Genomic DNA, 15,676 nt, shown 5'->3' on the forward strand with positions numbered 1-15,676 from the left:
GGATATCTATCTAATCCACAATATTGCCAGCCCCAGAAGTACCTCATAAGGCTTTTGCCAAAATCAAATGAGAGCCTAGATGTAGAAGTGCTTTGAAGACAAATGAGAATTTATAATGACTCCTAAAAAGATGTGCTTATTAATAATCTGAAATTTAGAAAGTAACTCTTATATTTTGAGTTAACTCGCTTTTCTTTTTTCTCTCTTGATTTAGGGATGCGCTTCTTTTGATCCAGTGGAATATAAGAGTTTTTATGGCTGTGAAGAACTGGCCCTGGATGAGGCTTTTCTTCAAGATCAAGCCTCTTGTTAAATCTGCTGGGATGGGAAAGGAGGTAGCTGGACTGAAAGAAGAGTGTGCGCAACTGCAAAAAGCCCTGGAGAAATCAGAATCTCAGAGGGAGGAACTGAAAGCAAAGCAAGTCTCCCTCATCTGGGAAAAGAATGACCTGCTTCTTCAGCTGCAGGCTGTGAGTGGCCCCACCATTTGTTCTTCAAATCAAGTTTTTAATTAGATTCCCTGTTTTGCAGGCAGTGTTGACTTGAAAAACAGCACGTGCTTTTCAAATACCATAGAATTTCATCAAACAGACATGGGAAACACTTAAAGAGACACCCTATTTCATAGAGAACTGATTTTATTGACAGAATATCTTTGAAAAAGAGACAAATTATTAGATGGGATTTAACTATGTAAAAGTACCACAGTTCTGTTATGGCAGCCAGGAAGTTCCGGGTTTTAATTTAAATTCTGTATCAAAGTACCAGTTTTTAGTAGGTCCTGAGAAAAGCTTTACTTAGATTTTCAGGATTATTATAGTATACGCCTAGTTCCTTTTCCTAATTTTGGTTTCCCTACATCCCCATTCCCCAGTCCAAATCAATATCACTAATCAGGTTAGTTCGTAAAACAGCAGTTCTCAGTGTTGGATTTGCATCAGAATCATGTGTGACACAGGCCCTGTATGGTTCCAAATAATCTGCATGGCTGACTCTGATATTCAGTCAGGACTGAGAACCATTGTCTTTAACAAACATCACGTTGCTTTCCTGATAACAAGCTTCAGCTCCTGCAACTTGTGCGTTATAGGCTCCAAACCTTTGGCCCTGGCATTCCAGCCTCCATCTCCAGTCTGATCCCACTCTGCCTTACTCCCTTTCACACTTCTCCTCTCTAGCCACGGGGACTACTGCTATCCTCGAACATCTCAAAGGCAGGGACGGGATTGTATCCATCTCTATTATATCCTCCACCCCACTTAGAACAATGCTAAGTTAAAAAAAAATACTGGGTTCAAATATAATTATGTAAATAAAAGAGTTTTTTCTGCTTTCTGAATGTACTGAAAACAGAAAATTAGTAATTTTAGATTGACCCAAGGTATTCTTTTATTTTGAGGCTGTGCTATTCATCTGTATTCCAATAGGCCATATTTTACATAAGAATTTATACCTAGACCCATATTTCTGATACATATTTGACATAGCAGTGATTCGAGGACTTTAGAATATATAGAATATTCAGAATATATCAACCTTACCTGGGATGCTTGTTAGAAATACAAATTCCTGGGCCCCTCTTCAAACCTACTTTAAGATCCATACTGTGAGAATCATAGTTTGTAATGTCATAAGTTATCTGACTTAAAGAAGAGGTAGCTTTGGATGAGACCTGGCCTCCCAGTTTTTATCATTCTTCCTGTTGAGAGAGTGGCCAGTGCTACTTGGGCTGACATGGGAGATAGAAATGGTCCCAACTTGTTCAGAGGGTGGCGGGTCAAAGCCTGGGATACATGATAAAAGGTTAGCATGGTGAGCATGGGAAACACCTAGAAGCCAACTTCAGAGCAAACCCAGAAAGGGCGAGATGAGTTCAAATTGTAACTGTGATTTAAAATGTTGACAGAGCTATCAAATATTTCATCATTCTTTATTTTTAAGGGACACAACACAGTAGGGATCAAGGAAGCAAAGATTCTTTTAAAATCATTCAGTTAGTCAAAATACCAGTAGAACCCAGAACACATTCCAATTAACATTGTGAGTACAAGAGAGAATAACTGCTACTGGGAACAGGATGCTTCTACTTTTCAACTGCTACACTATCGCTCAGCTGGCCCCAGGTCCTGCCGTCGCATTTCATGAAGGGATCAACGATGGATAATTGGAATGTCCTCTTCATTCTGTGATGAGGAGAAATCCTGCATACATGCTGAATGGAATAGAGCACATAACTGTTCTGCGTGTTACCCTGAGGTGAACGAAGATCAGATGTCCCCATTATTTCCCAAACACTGGAAGTTTCTCTGATTCATATAGACCCTTCCTGTTTTGATATTTTTGTTTGTTTTTAATTTAGCCCTTCTCTTTTGGTCCTCGGTGATATTGGAGATTTACTATTCTATACCTCCCACTATTCTATACCTCTTTCAGCCCCATTTTTTTGGGCCATTCTTTGCCAGGGGTTAGCCAGAAACCAATAGCCTAGATTTTTGCCTTTATCTGCTCTGATCTAAGTAGCTAATACAACTTAAGCCAGGCAAATAGATACATATTTAATAAATTGCCCAAACTGTCATATTGCAGAGGATGAATGAGGTCTAGAGATGGAAAATGGAGATGTATGTGAAGTTGTGCTGCAATAAGACTGTGGTAATTAAGAACTTGCACACAAAGGAGAGGTCTTAGTTAACTTCTAGTAGAGAGGAATTAGAGGGGTTCAAATTTATAAAAGGTGCTTTTGTAGCAAAAAGCAATTGAGCCCTATATTTTTCACTTGACCCATAACACAGGAGGAATGGGTCACTTAGTGACAGTTCGAGACAATACATTTGAAAGGATTAAAGGAAAGAGTATTTTTATACTCTATGTGTATAACTTGTGGAATTTACTGCTGGCAGAATCCCTGAGGAAAAGATTTGAGATGGAAATAATAGTAAAATCTAGTTAGTGATTTGCAGGTAAACTTATGAATTTTAAATTCAGCCTATGAATAAAAAATCTATAGCTCAGCTCTCTTTATTAGAAGATACCTATATATACTTAACAAGTACATCGGGGTACTTATCATAATATAAATATTCTATTGTCTGAAGGAACACTACTTTCTTAAACGACTGTATTCTAAGTAGATATCAACCTCAAACTCTGTGTCTATGTGGATGCTTCCAGTAGCTGTGATTTAAGCAGTACACTCATGATTTCTAGAGGCATGTTAGCTCCTTCAGGCCACCAGGATTCTATTAAGTGTTTTAGAAGAGGTAATCTAATCTACCTGAAAGATTGAAAGCACCTCCAAACACAAGCAACTCCTCTACTTCTCAACAATCGGATCAGGGAACTGGGAATATTATTTCAACCGCTTCTGAAAGACGGTAGGTGAAAGTGCTGGGCAGAGGGCAGGCAATTATCTCTTTGCTAGTGTTAAGCAGCATTTTCGCCTAGCTGATAAATTATTTCCAGCTGTTGGCAACAATTTTCTCCTCTTCATGGCAGGAGCAAGAGACCCTGGCAAATGCTGAAGAGCAGAGCGAGTCGCTGATTAAATCCAAGATCCAGCTGGAGGCCAGAGTCAAGACGCTGTCTGCGCGGGTGGAGGAAGAAGAGGAGATAAATTCTGAGCTGACTGCCAGGGGGCGGAAACTTGAAGATGAATGTTCTGAGCTGAAGAAAGAAATCGATGACCTGGAAACAATGTTGGCGAAGTCAGAGAAGGAGAAGCATGCCACAGAGCACAGGGTACTTTTCCTATAATGTTAGGAAGGCCTAGGTGCCTGAATGCCACCGCTCCCAATCAGGCTTTGGTACCAGACTTGCTCTGTTTAAATTAACTAACACAATGGTCTGCAAACTTTACAGCACTGGGAGTCAGAAATGGCATAAAATGAAGGATCTGATGAACTGTGTTGTCCCAGTTCAAATTTCCAACTCGAATTATGAAACCCCACTTAATCTTCCAAGTGAAACATTTTTATCTGTTCCAATCTTATTGTATCTGAATCCAAAAGAAAGAGCAAAAATGGTTTCATTGGGCCTCTAAGTATCTTTTTTTTTTTTTTTGGAGGGTAAGCGAGCATGACGTAGTTGACCGAAAGGTGATTTGGGATGTGTCTGAATCTCCAGTTCTGTCATTGAGTCTGACCTTGAAGAAGTCACTTTAATTCCAATTAAAGACTTTGATGTTCTGCTCATTTCAGTTGAGAGTTTTAACTTGCACATCTGTGTATGGATTGAAGTTAGCCAAAGAGACTGTGTCAAACTTTTGATAAAAAACTAGTCTCCAGAATGACACTGTAACTTTGGCAGATGCTTATATAGCCACTCTCGTGACATTGGTTCCCTTTCATAAAAGCTCATGGGCCTGGGACAGCCAGCTTCCATGTTTGCACATTTTATCAGCTGGAACTCTTCTTTAACCTCCACTTTCTTGGGATATGAAGCATAACAAGATTAACAATACGTGCCTCTGAATACTCAAAAGCAGGCTACATTACCTTTAGTGGTGTTCTTGTTATATAGTAACACGACACTCTGAAAATTGGCCATCCAGTGAGCTATACTGATAATATTTGATTAACCAGAAGATCCTATTCCCTGGCAGTGACAGATAACAGATCAGTTTGTGTGAGCGTAGAAGCAAAAGCGACTTCAGAATTTTAAAAAATGTATCAGGAATTTGGCTAAATTTGGTTCTTTGTGACAGTGGATAGCTCATGAGATTTTTTGTACAAGAAAAGAGAGAAGATGGGCCTCAGTGTTATGCCCAACCTTCCAGGGGTAGCTCTAACAAAGCTCTTGCTGTCTCCTTTCCACAGGTCAAGAACTTGACTGAGGAACTAGAGTCTCTAAATGAGGATATCAGCAAACTTAACAGAATGACCACAGTTATGCAGGAGGCCCATCAGCAGACCCTTGATGACCTGTACTCAGAGGAAGAGAAACTCAGCAACATGAGCAAAGCTAAAGTGAAATTGGAACAGCAAGTGGATGAAGTAAGTGATATATCTAGCTGGTTAGTGCTTGCTCGCTCGCTTGCTATCTATATATATATCTTCAATTTTTATTTAGTTAATTTATCTTGACAGTTTCAGAAAAACTTAGTAACATGGTTTGTTTCTCTCATGACTTAGAGATAGTGATTTTTTTTCTTTAATGTATATTGAACTACAGTATAGAGAAACTGCAGCACGTAATCTGACAGTTTTTAAATGCAACTCTTTTAACAGTTCTGGGCAGGGGAGGAAGAACACTGGGATGAATCATAAAGGATTAGCACTCTAAGTGACTGACTTTTTCCCACAGAACTTAGTATTTTGCCCCATAGATGTGTTGGTACTCTATTTGACACTAGTGTTAAAGGATTGGTTTAAAGGCCCTGTTGTGTCTCCAGTGGAGACTGTGGTTTATAGTTGAAAGATATATAAATCACAAGCTGTGTTTTCCATACACTATTGGGAAATACTTGTAAGATTCTAAAGATGGTACCCCTTTTCTGCTTCCAAACACCCTGTGAAATAAAGATATTTCAGACCAGCTTCAATAGGTAGCTTCATCATTCTTTTCCCTTCCCCAGCTGACATAGTGTATGCATTCATCCTCTTATTAGTCCCAAAAGCTTAGCCTTTATAAAATTGCTGACAAGGGTGGTTAGGTTTTATGATTATTATCTGCTTCTTTTTCCTCATGCCTCTCTATCAATTTCCTCTATTACCTATTAGTTGTCTCACTTCTCTTCCTATTTCCACTGATTGTGTGTCTCACAAAGCCTCTATATGAGGATTTATTGGTGTTTGTGTGTGTGCACATTCATACACACACACACTCACACAGTTGTTCTCTCCTGGAGTTTATCTACTTTCAGCTTTTTACACACACCTTCCAGAAATTCTCCTTCTTCCCCCATTTAAATTCCATATCTTTCGATCTTTACAGGAAATAGCTTCTGTTGCTAAAAAGTAAACATACCAATGAAAAAAATAGCCATATTGTAACTGTTATCTAGCTTCCTGTTTAACCTCGATATCATTGTTGGCAATATTAATTCAGATAGAACTGGAATGTTCTGACCACCTTGGGAGGGGCTGCTAGAGTATGACATAATGTTGTGGGCTAGAAGAGGGTACCAAGGGAGTAAAGGAGATATGCAAATTATGCCATGTCACATGTGTTTGTTTGAAAAGGTCAGTACTGAGTTGGGAGACTTAGGACAGCTATGCAGACAGATTTGCTTGGTGTTGCTACAGGGAGCAGAGCTTAGATTTGTGGGAAGGATTTGCAGAGAGTATCTCAGCTTCTTATGAAGAAGAACTCTCGAGTAAATGGATTTATCCACCCATGAAATAAGCTGCCATGTGAAGAAGCGAACTTCCCATCACTGGAAAGCGATCAAACCAGACCTCACTGGCTACTTATTATTGGTTTCTTCCCTAGAGTAGACTGTATATTCCTTAATTAATCTCTAAAATTTTCTTCCATCACTGTGATTTCTAGATTCTTTTTGTTATCTTATTGGTGCATGCAATATTTATGTGAAAATATCTACATAGCTAGGCATTGTTTACAGAATCTGTGCTTCTATTTTTTTTTCCAGAAGGTAAGTAGTTAATGAACACATCTAGTAAAGTATAAACTGTACCTATTTATTTAGCTAAATAATATCTCCTTTTGTCAGCTTGAGGGTACCCTTGAGCAGGAGAGAAAAGCGAGAATGAACTGTGAAAGGGAAAAGCGCAAACTGGAGGGCGATTTAAAGCTGAACCAGGAGAGTATGGCATACCTGGAGAGCAGCCAGCTGCAGCTTGCAGAAAAGCTGAGGAAGTAAGCCACCTTTATGTTGACACGAGATTCTGTGAGACCCTATATTGGAAGGAACAGCTCTCTCATATTATTTATCCTCATGACTCCAGGGCTAGATCTCTCAAAACCTGAAGGGGAGGATAACAAGCCTAGGAAATGAATTTTTTTTTTTTTTTTTGCTGAACTTTATTATATAGCTGTAAAAAAAGAGAGAATGCATAATCTAGAAAAATATAACCGAGAAGGCATCTGACTAGCAAATGCGAATGAAAGGTGTAAGGCATATGAGATGTGAATTATTGGAATTTGAGGCTACAAGTCAAAAAATAAAAAATACCCACTTTATATTACTTACGATGAGACCAATGGCATAACAGTAAAAAAAAAAAAAAGTCAAAATAAAAAAGTGACACTAATGTGAATGACATCCAATACTCTGATCACTTAAAAAAATACTCATATGCCAGATACAACTTTATTAATATTTCCATATCTATTTTTTCAAATAATTTTTGTATAAATATTAAACCTTAAAATCTAAAGCAAAATGACACAATTAAAATTAGTGAAACTTCAGTTTACATGGATGCCCAGAGAACTCAGGGCCAGATGGCCTTCTCCGTTTAGTTTCACAACTCAGCGAAATGGATTTTCTCACCTTGTATTTTTTGTCTTCCCCTGTTTAGCTAGACTTTCTTCTAACCATTAGGGATTTTCAAGTTATTTGGAATATAGCAAATGAAAGAAAAAACAGTGAGGTCCAAGAGTAAGATAAGGACGGGTTAAAGCTGGGCGCATATTGCTTGTTGGAACCCATAGTGAAAGAGGAGAGAATCAAATGAGCAGCTGTGAGCTTCTGGTTTTCCTGTTTATGGACATAAGCGTCTATTATACATGCCTGTGGTCAGGCTTGATTAATATTCTACTAATAAGTTACTGAACTGGATAGGTGCTTGGAAAAGATGAAGTAAGTAACCTTATGAATGTAATGGAATAGTGAAAGGCAAAATAATGATAGTTTCCTTAGCCCTTAATTTTGAATATTTCGTTTAAGCTCAGCAAGTTGAAAATGATATTTCATGTCCTTATAGGTCACAGGTCAAAGATCTATGGCATTTCAGAAATCCATATTTGCTATGTACTCTCTATATATGGAAACTTAGTGCATGATAAAGATGGCATTTCAAAATATTGATGACAACATAGAATACTTAATAAATGGTGCTGAGGTTATTAGCTATTCATTTTCCGAGGTAAAAGTTAAATTTCTGCCTCGCATTATTCACACACATAAAATCCAGTTGTATTAAAAAATTAAATATAAAAAATAAAGCTATAAAACAAACCATCAGAAGATGCACTATTTTTCAAAATAGCCAAGATGGGGAAATATCCTAAATGCCTATTGAAGGATGAATAGATAAAGAAAAATGTGGTGTATACATACAATGGAATATTATTCAGTCTTTTAAACAGAAGGAAATCCTCCCATATGTGACAATATCGATGAACCTTGAGGACATTAGGCTAAATGGAAATAAGGTGGTCACAGAAAAACAAATACTGCATAATTCCACTTATATGAGGCATCTAAAATAGTCAAACTTGTAGAAACAGTAGAATGGTGTTGAACAGGGCCTGGAGGGAGGGGGAAAGTGGAGTTGCTATTCAATGAGTATAGAGTCATTATGCGAGATGGTTAAGTCCTAGTGGTCTGCTGTACACATTGAGCCTATATTTAACAATACTGTATTGTGCACTTAAATATTAAAGAGGGTACATATGTTAAGTGTTCTTACTGCAGTAACAACAAAAACTATTAAAAGACAACACAGGTGATAAATCATAGGAAATTGACAGGTAAGATCTTGAATAACTCACAAAAAATAAAGGAAATATCTTGATAAATTTGACTGCATCAAAATTTTAAACATTGATGTGGCGAAAGCCAACCTAAATAAAATTGTGACACATTATCAATGAGAGAAATATTTGCAACAGATATCAAAAAATGAGTATCAAGAATGTTAAAAGAAAGCTGTAATTCAATAATTAGGTGAACAACCTAATAGAAAAATAGCCAAGAGAAACATGTAGTTCATTTGGTTTATTACCCATTTTTAAATCCTTATAATTGACATCATGATGTCATCAATAATAAAGGAGGACATTCAAAATCAGTGACATACTAATCTATTCTCTCAGATTAGGCAAATATAGAAGTATGCTAATATTAAGCATAAATGTAGAAAAATAATTCACGCTGCTACTGGGGATCAAAGGGCAGGGTTGCATATTTTTAAGCAAATACTTATACCTGACCTAGCAATTCCCTGCTCAGTATCCACTGTATAGAAACACTCACTTGTACATAGTATAGCATGTATATGAATAGCATTATTTGTAAAAGCAAAATATTGGAAAACTTAAGTGCTTATTAATATGGAAATGGACAAATAAACCACCAGAAGTCTAAATCATGGACTAGTATGTCACAGTTAATTTTTAAAGGAAGCAATCTATGTGTGGGCTGACAGAAAAATCTTCAATGTATTATCGTATAAAAAAATAAGTTATATAACTATAAATATAAATGTATAAAATATTATACTTGTCACAGAAAAAAAAGAAACTATTTCTACTGATCTATAAACATAAACATACATCAATACTTAAAAAAAATTTGAGTGTATTCACACCAAACTGATAATGGTGTTTACCTCTAGGGAAGGAACAGAGATTGGGTGTACAGCCAAAAAGACTTCAGATATAGATGTCATAGTTGAATTTTTACAATAAGAATGAATTCATGTGTTATTACTATAATTCTAAAAATATTTAAACAAAACGTATTACTCTGTATAATTCTATCAGCACCTTTTTCCAAACAGGAAAGATTTAGAAATGAGTCAGATGAATTCAAAGGTGGAGAATGAGAAAGGCCTGGTGGCTCAGCTTCAGAAGACAGTTGAAGAGCTTCAGGTAATCATTTATCAAACACCTGTGAGTACCTGTATTTAGATACATGGGTGGTGATTGGTGCTTCAGTCGACAAACGCTCTGCCAAGGCATTTGTGCCCTTAGTCAACTACAGACAGAAGTAGAAAAGGTAAGCTGTGGCATTCCACAGATATGTGACTCTGGGGAAAATTACTTTTTTAAAAGTTTAAATTTTCTTATTAGAATAATTAAAACAAATAGCTAATTTGTTGAATGCGTGCCATGAATCAGGCATTGTGCTAAACCCTAGACATATATTTTTTCACTTGTTAATCTTCCCGATAACCTTTGAGTTAATGTTATTAAATGCAATGATACATGTAAGTGGTAAGCACAGCGCCCGACCCATGGTACACATTCAGTGTTAGCAATTTAATTTTTTATGATGATTAGTCTTTGTGATTAGAAGGCAATTATGCTGAAAATCTGTTTTGTAGCTGTGTGTAGCCTCAAAACATTATCTGATAATGGGCAGCTGTTTATAAATTTTAGACAATGAGACTGTTTTATACTCTATGGCCATGTTATAAAATAATATAAATACTATATATACTTATAAATGCTCATATATGCATACAGTTGAATGTTTTCTTTTGGAGATAAATATTTAACTCAGTAATTAACTATCACTCAAAATAGTTTTCTTTTTAATTTTAATTTTTAATTTTTAAATATTTTTTATTTATTTATTTTTATTTATGGTGACATTGGTTAACAAAATCCAGTAAGTTTCAGCAGTACACTTTAACGGTAAAGCATATATATATTTACATTGTGTGCTCACCTCTCATAGTTAGATTTCTTTCTGTCACCATATATTTGACCCCCTTTACCCCACCTACTCTCCCCTCCCCACTATTCTCTGGTAACCACTAGTCTATTGTCCATGCCCATGAGTGGAACCCTTTTCAGATAAGTTCTTCTGCGATATTTTGAGCCAAATAAGAAAACCAGTCTCGCCACTACATGGACGTGCTTTCAGACACAATATTAATCTCTGAATAATTATCTCTCATTTTCACCAGGCTTGTCTTTAAACAATACTTGACTTTATAAAAAAAAAAAATTTCAATTTATCCATCAATCCTTGATGATTTTTAAAAAATGCTCTAAAGATTATTTCTGAAGAAATGTTTCAAAAATATTTGGTCTAATGACAGCATGGTTTGGGATAAAGGTATTGGTCCCAAGATAATTGGTTGGAAGGAGATCACATTTAATTGGATGTGGAAATCATATATTTTTTTTAGCACCTACTCTGTCACAACTTGTACAGGTCTGATAGCCCATGTATTTGGAATGATATAAAATTAACTTCCTTTAAGCCATGTTCCTCCTATTTAGTGGAAAGGAAACATATTCTAAAATAGATTTCTGTTTTTTCCCCCTACTCTTGCTTACACCTAATGATTTCAAGTGATGTTAATGAACATCAGTGGCCTCAATGTAATACAATGATGCTATCAAGATTTGTAGAGCTATTTGCCCCTACACTAAAACAATTTTGAGCTCTCAGCATTCTTATCAGTACTTTTCTTTGTCTAATAATTCTGCCTCTAGTGGTATCAGATTACTGTTCACTTTAGTAGTCCCCATTCCTCCACCAATTCTAATTTGTTAAATCTCCTGCTCCTTGAAATTGCCTGCAGATTAAGAAATCAAGTAATCAAGTTTGCCAAAATTGTGTATACAATTAAATTGATGCTGTTTCTTATGAGTAAGTTGCTTGAATTCAGAGATAGTCATTCCATTGATTAGGTTTTTGCCTGAGTTCTCAATAGTTTGCATTGTCAGGTAAACAAATTCCAGATAAGCGAGGTTATGTATATGAAATTCATCATGGTATTTTTTATAAGCTCTTTAAATTTTTTTCTTGTCAGGTGGAAGATGTTTCCTATTTCTTTGGAAGTGCTCTTTACTGAGAGTTCCTCTTCGTGTTTGTAACTTAAGCTGCTCATCACCGAGGTCTGGGAAATGTGGAGGAACTGCAGATTTTAATTCTGGTCGTACTACCAGTTTGGAGCAAATCACTTAATTTCTGTGTATTCTGTCTTCTTTAACTATTAAATGAGAACCAAAGGTGTTCTGTTACTTTTCTTAGTTGTAGAACTTTAAATATATGTATTTAAATTTCTAAAATACAGTAAAGCTCTTGAATATTAAATATGCTACTTCTCTTTCTCTAATAATTCAGCCTCAAGTGGTGTCAGGTTACTATTCACTTTAGTAGTCCCCACTTCTCCACCAATTTTAATTTGTCACTTCAAATTTTTAGTAAAAGTCAAATTTATTTATTGCTACAGATTCAAATACAGCATTTGAAAAAGGAACTAGAAGCTGAAAGGACCACTCGAGCCAAGGTGGAGAGGGAGAGAGCTGACCTCACCCAAGAACTGGAAGACTTGAATGAGAGGCTCGAGGAGGCCAGAGGGGCCAGTTTGGCGCAACTAGAGATCACTAAGAAACAGGAAACAAAATTCCAGAAACTTCGTCGCGATATGGAAGAGGCCACCCTGCACTTTGAGGTAACTTCTGCGTCTTTGAAGAAGAGACATGCAGACAGCCTGGCTGAGCTCGAGGGCCAGGTAGAAAATCTACAGCAGGTCAAGCAGAAACTGGAAAACGACAAGACTGACTTGCAGCTGGAAGCAGATGACCTTCTGACCCATGTTGAGCAGATGACCCGAGCTCAGGTAATGGACATTCCCAAGCCCTTTTTCGGGACTTAGAACATGGAATTGGGTAGAGGAGGGAAAGGAAAAGAAAAACAAATCAGACTGATGTCTCAAGGTATTTGCTAATGGAGGCTATAGTTCTTCAGATTGACTAGATTAGGAGTTCTAAGCTCAGGGGTCATTGTTAAGGTCACATTGCTATCACCTGAATGTAGACTGATAGTGGCTTCTGGTTTTATTGGAACTCCAGTCCATGTTCCTTATGGTTCTTTTTGGTGATGCCATAAATAAGTATTCTGGAAAAGTGAAGCCACTAGTTATATGAGTGATATCTCTCTCTTGAAGAATGGCTTTGTGTTGAGAGCACTCCTTAAGGGTGGCCCAAATACTTCTAGAGTCTGTCTGAATGAGTGGTGGACACAAAGAACTTTGCTGAGAGGAGATAAATTTTTCTCCCTCTCGTCCTCCAGCATCTTTTTAACCAGCCAGTACTAAAAGTTTCATCACATGTTCTTTGTTCACTGAGTCTGTTTATCTACACCCTGCATGTTCTCACCTTGAATGACTAGTATCAGATCACAGGTAAGGGCCAGTCTCCCTTCAGGCAGCTGAGGTCAAGCAGAGCAAATGAGAGGAGGCTTGCTTTAGGTCAAGTGGAGAAAATAGTGCCAAATTCTTGTGAGCAGGATTTGTAAAGTTATCTAGGAAACAGACAAACCAACAATAAAGCTTGGTTTTGGTGGACCATGGCCAGAAAAATATAGAATTTCTTCAGAGAGATTGAGTGGCTCCTAAAATGTTTATTATTAATTCCCTTTAACAACAACACTAAGAAGAAATAAACAAGGTCACTCTGCTTTTTCCCTTCCTCTCTTTCTCTTCCCTATTCCTGCTGCCCCACTCCCAATATCTTAGAATATAAATCTTGTGAGGACTCAGGTCTGCTCATTCTCCACTGTCTCTGTTGTATTCTGCATTTTATATGGATTCTATCTTTAACTCAGCAAAGAAAACATTCTCTCTCCATGCCCTGTAGGCTTCAAATCAAGTGAGATCGTGGAAGACCTAACTCTCTCCATACTCTCTTGTTTATCCTCAGAAACGCTTCTGTTCCTGCACATTTTAGTAGGAAGTCATGCAATCCTAAAACTATTAATAGGTTCACCATAAATCCATACTAATTAGGTATGAATTTTATTCTTTCCAACTTTCTCTAAAATTTCATGGCTGCTCAGAAGTTCTGTATTCTTAAAACTTACTTTAAGTTTTATTTTAGAACAGTAACAAGATCCTTTTTCAGATTCTAATCCTGCCTTCTGAACCATCTTTTAAATAAATGATAAGACCTAACTGATAAGAACAAGAGCATTTAGTAAAACTTCTCTCTTCACCTTATGTTATATTTTTCTTTTCATGCATCCATTTTTCTTCTTGACCCAAAAAATAAAATATTTTTCCACATAACTCTTATTCATCCATTCAAAAAAATCCAAGATAAACTAAAATAAAGGCTTTTCCTCAGGTGCCAGTGATTGGATTTTGAGAGGAAAACAGTTTGTCCATATCTATCTTAATCTGTCTCCTTGACTAAAGAATAGTATTCTACTTACGTATGGATGTATCACAAATTATCCCAAAACCTTGTAGCTTAAAACAATAATTTATTATTATCTCTCTTGGTTCTGGAGGTAGATAGGCTTAACTAAGATGATGGTTGAGACTGGAGTCATCTGAGGGTTTATTCGCTCACATGTCTGGCCCCTGCCCTTAGATAGCTAGAACAGCCAGAGCCTAGTAGGAAATCTTTCTCCATGTGACTTTTCCATGTGGCTTGGGCTTGCTCACAGCATGGGAGCCATGGGAGAGTTGGACTCCTTACATGTCAATTCAAGGCACTAAAACCAAGTATGTATTCTAAGAGACCAAGGCAGAAAGTGCAAAGATTCTTGTGAGGGAGCCTTACAATGCAGTGAATGACTTCATGTGACTCCCATCAGTTACAAGTCACAATGTGGCTCATTGGGAGGCTGTCTTGGAGATTACCTCCCACAAGTGGGCATATAACCTCACTACCTCCAGACTCTTTTAACCCCTGCAATGTCTTTTATTTCCCCCACTTAAAAAAAAAAGAAAGTATTCCTTAAAATTGTTCTTTCAAAGATAAATAACGATTTCTTTTTCTCAAATCAGCATGTCACCTTCTCCTGAAGCTGGTGTTTCTTTTGGACATTTCTGTAACTAGTACCCTGTTTCTTCTCATAACCCATGCTCTAAGCCTGTACTTCATTACTTGTTTCCTCTCTTGTTCTTTGCTTTCCAGTCAATTATTACAGCAGGTCAATTCTGCTGTGATTTACAGCTTTCCATTTCACTCCCTCTCACATGCAGCGATTTCATTACTTTTTAACTGGACTATTGCAGGAATTTCCTAAATTATCTTTTCTGCTTCTGGTTTTCCTTTTTCCAATCCATCCTATACCATATCCATATTAACATTTCTAGACATGGCTTTATCGAATCATATCCCTGCTTAGAAGTGAACTCCAAACTTCTGCCTTTTCCAAACTAAATGTGCCTTTTCCAAACCAAACTTTTTCCCTGAAATGCTCAATTTCAACTTCTCACATTAAAATTTATTTGTTTCTGAATTCCTACAGCACTCTTGTACTGCTGCATTATATAGTCTTTTAAACTTTGCTTAAATAGAAAGCATCTCGAAGGCAGAAACTAGGTCTTATTTTACTCATGTTTACTACATGCTTTGCATGGTCTGTCACTAAATTATTAGCATTAATTTTTACACATGCCTCTTGGGAATTCTGTGACTCATAGGTTCAGTGACTTGTCCAAGGTCACACAATCGTATGGAAGACATGGGCCTTCACTCTAAATCCCGTGTGTATCTCTGGGTAACCACATTCTGTTATTGCCTTAAACATTTGTTGGTAGGATAAATAGATTCTTCACTCTCATAGGCATATACATGATGCTGAACTTTTTCTTGAACTGTTTACTTTATCTTATTCTGCATTATAATGCCAGAAATGCCATTATTCAATGGTACATTGGAAACGGAAGCATTTTCAAAAGCATATTGTGCTGACAGATAGGCCTGGGGAAATTTAGAAGCTATAGGCAATCTCACAATTATTTTGATCATTTTGAATTCCCATTGGTTCCTGCATTTCTGGGAGGCAGCATTCTTA

General features: G+C 36.9%; 1 protein-coding gene across 1 annotated transcript in view; it reads left to right on the plus strand.

The window, feature by feature from the left end:
• The window catches only part of MYH15 (myosin heavy chain 15), a 129,018-nt gene that overhangs the window by 64,876 nt on the left and 48,466 nt on the right, over positions 1-15,676 (plus strand). Inside the window, exons 24-28 of the mRNA XM_011355605.2 lie at positions 3,496-3,738; positions 4,815-4,991; positions 6,671-6,816; positions 9,687-9,777; positions 12,099-12,488. Of these exons, the coding sequence (XP_011353907.2) occupies positions 3,496-3,738; positions 4,815-4,991; positions 6,671-6,816; positions 9,687-9,777; positions 12,099-12,488 (1,047 nt within the window). The remainder of the gene's footprint in view (positions 1-3,495; positions 3,739-4,814; positions 4,992-6,670; positions 6,817-9,686; positions 9,778-12,098; positions 12,489-15,676) is intronic.

This window comes from Pteropus vampyrus, unplaced genomic scaffold (genome assembly GCF_000151845.1).
Source record: "Pteropus vampyrus isolate Shadow unplaced genomic scaffold, Pvam_2.0 Scaffold1, whole genome shotgun sequence".
NCBI classification, from domain to species: domain Eukaryota; kingdom Metazoa; phylum Chordata; class Mammalia; order Chiroptera; family Pteropodidae; genus Pteropus; species Pteropus vampyrus.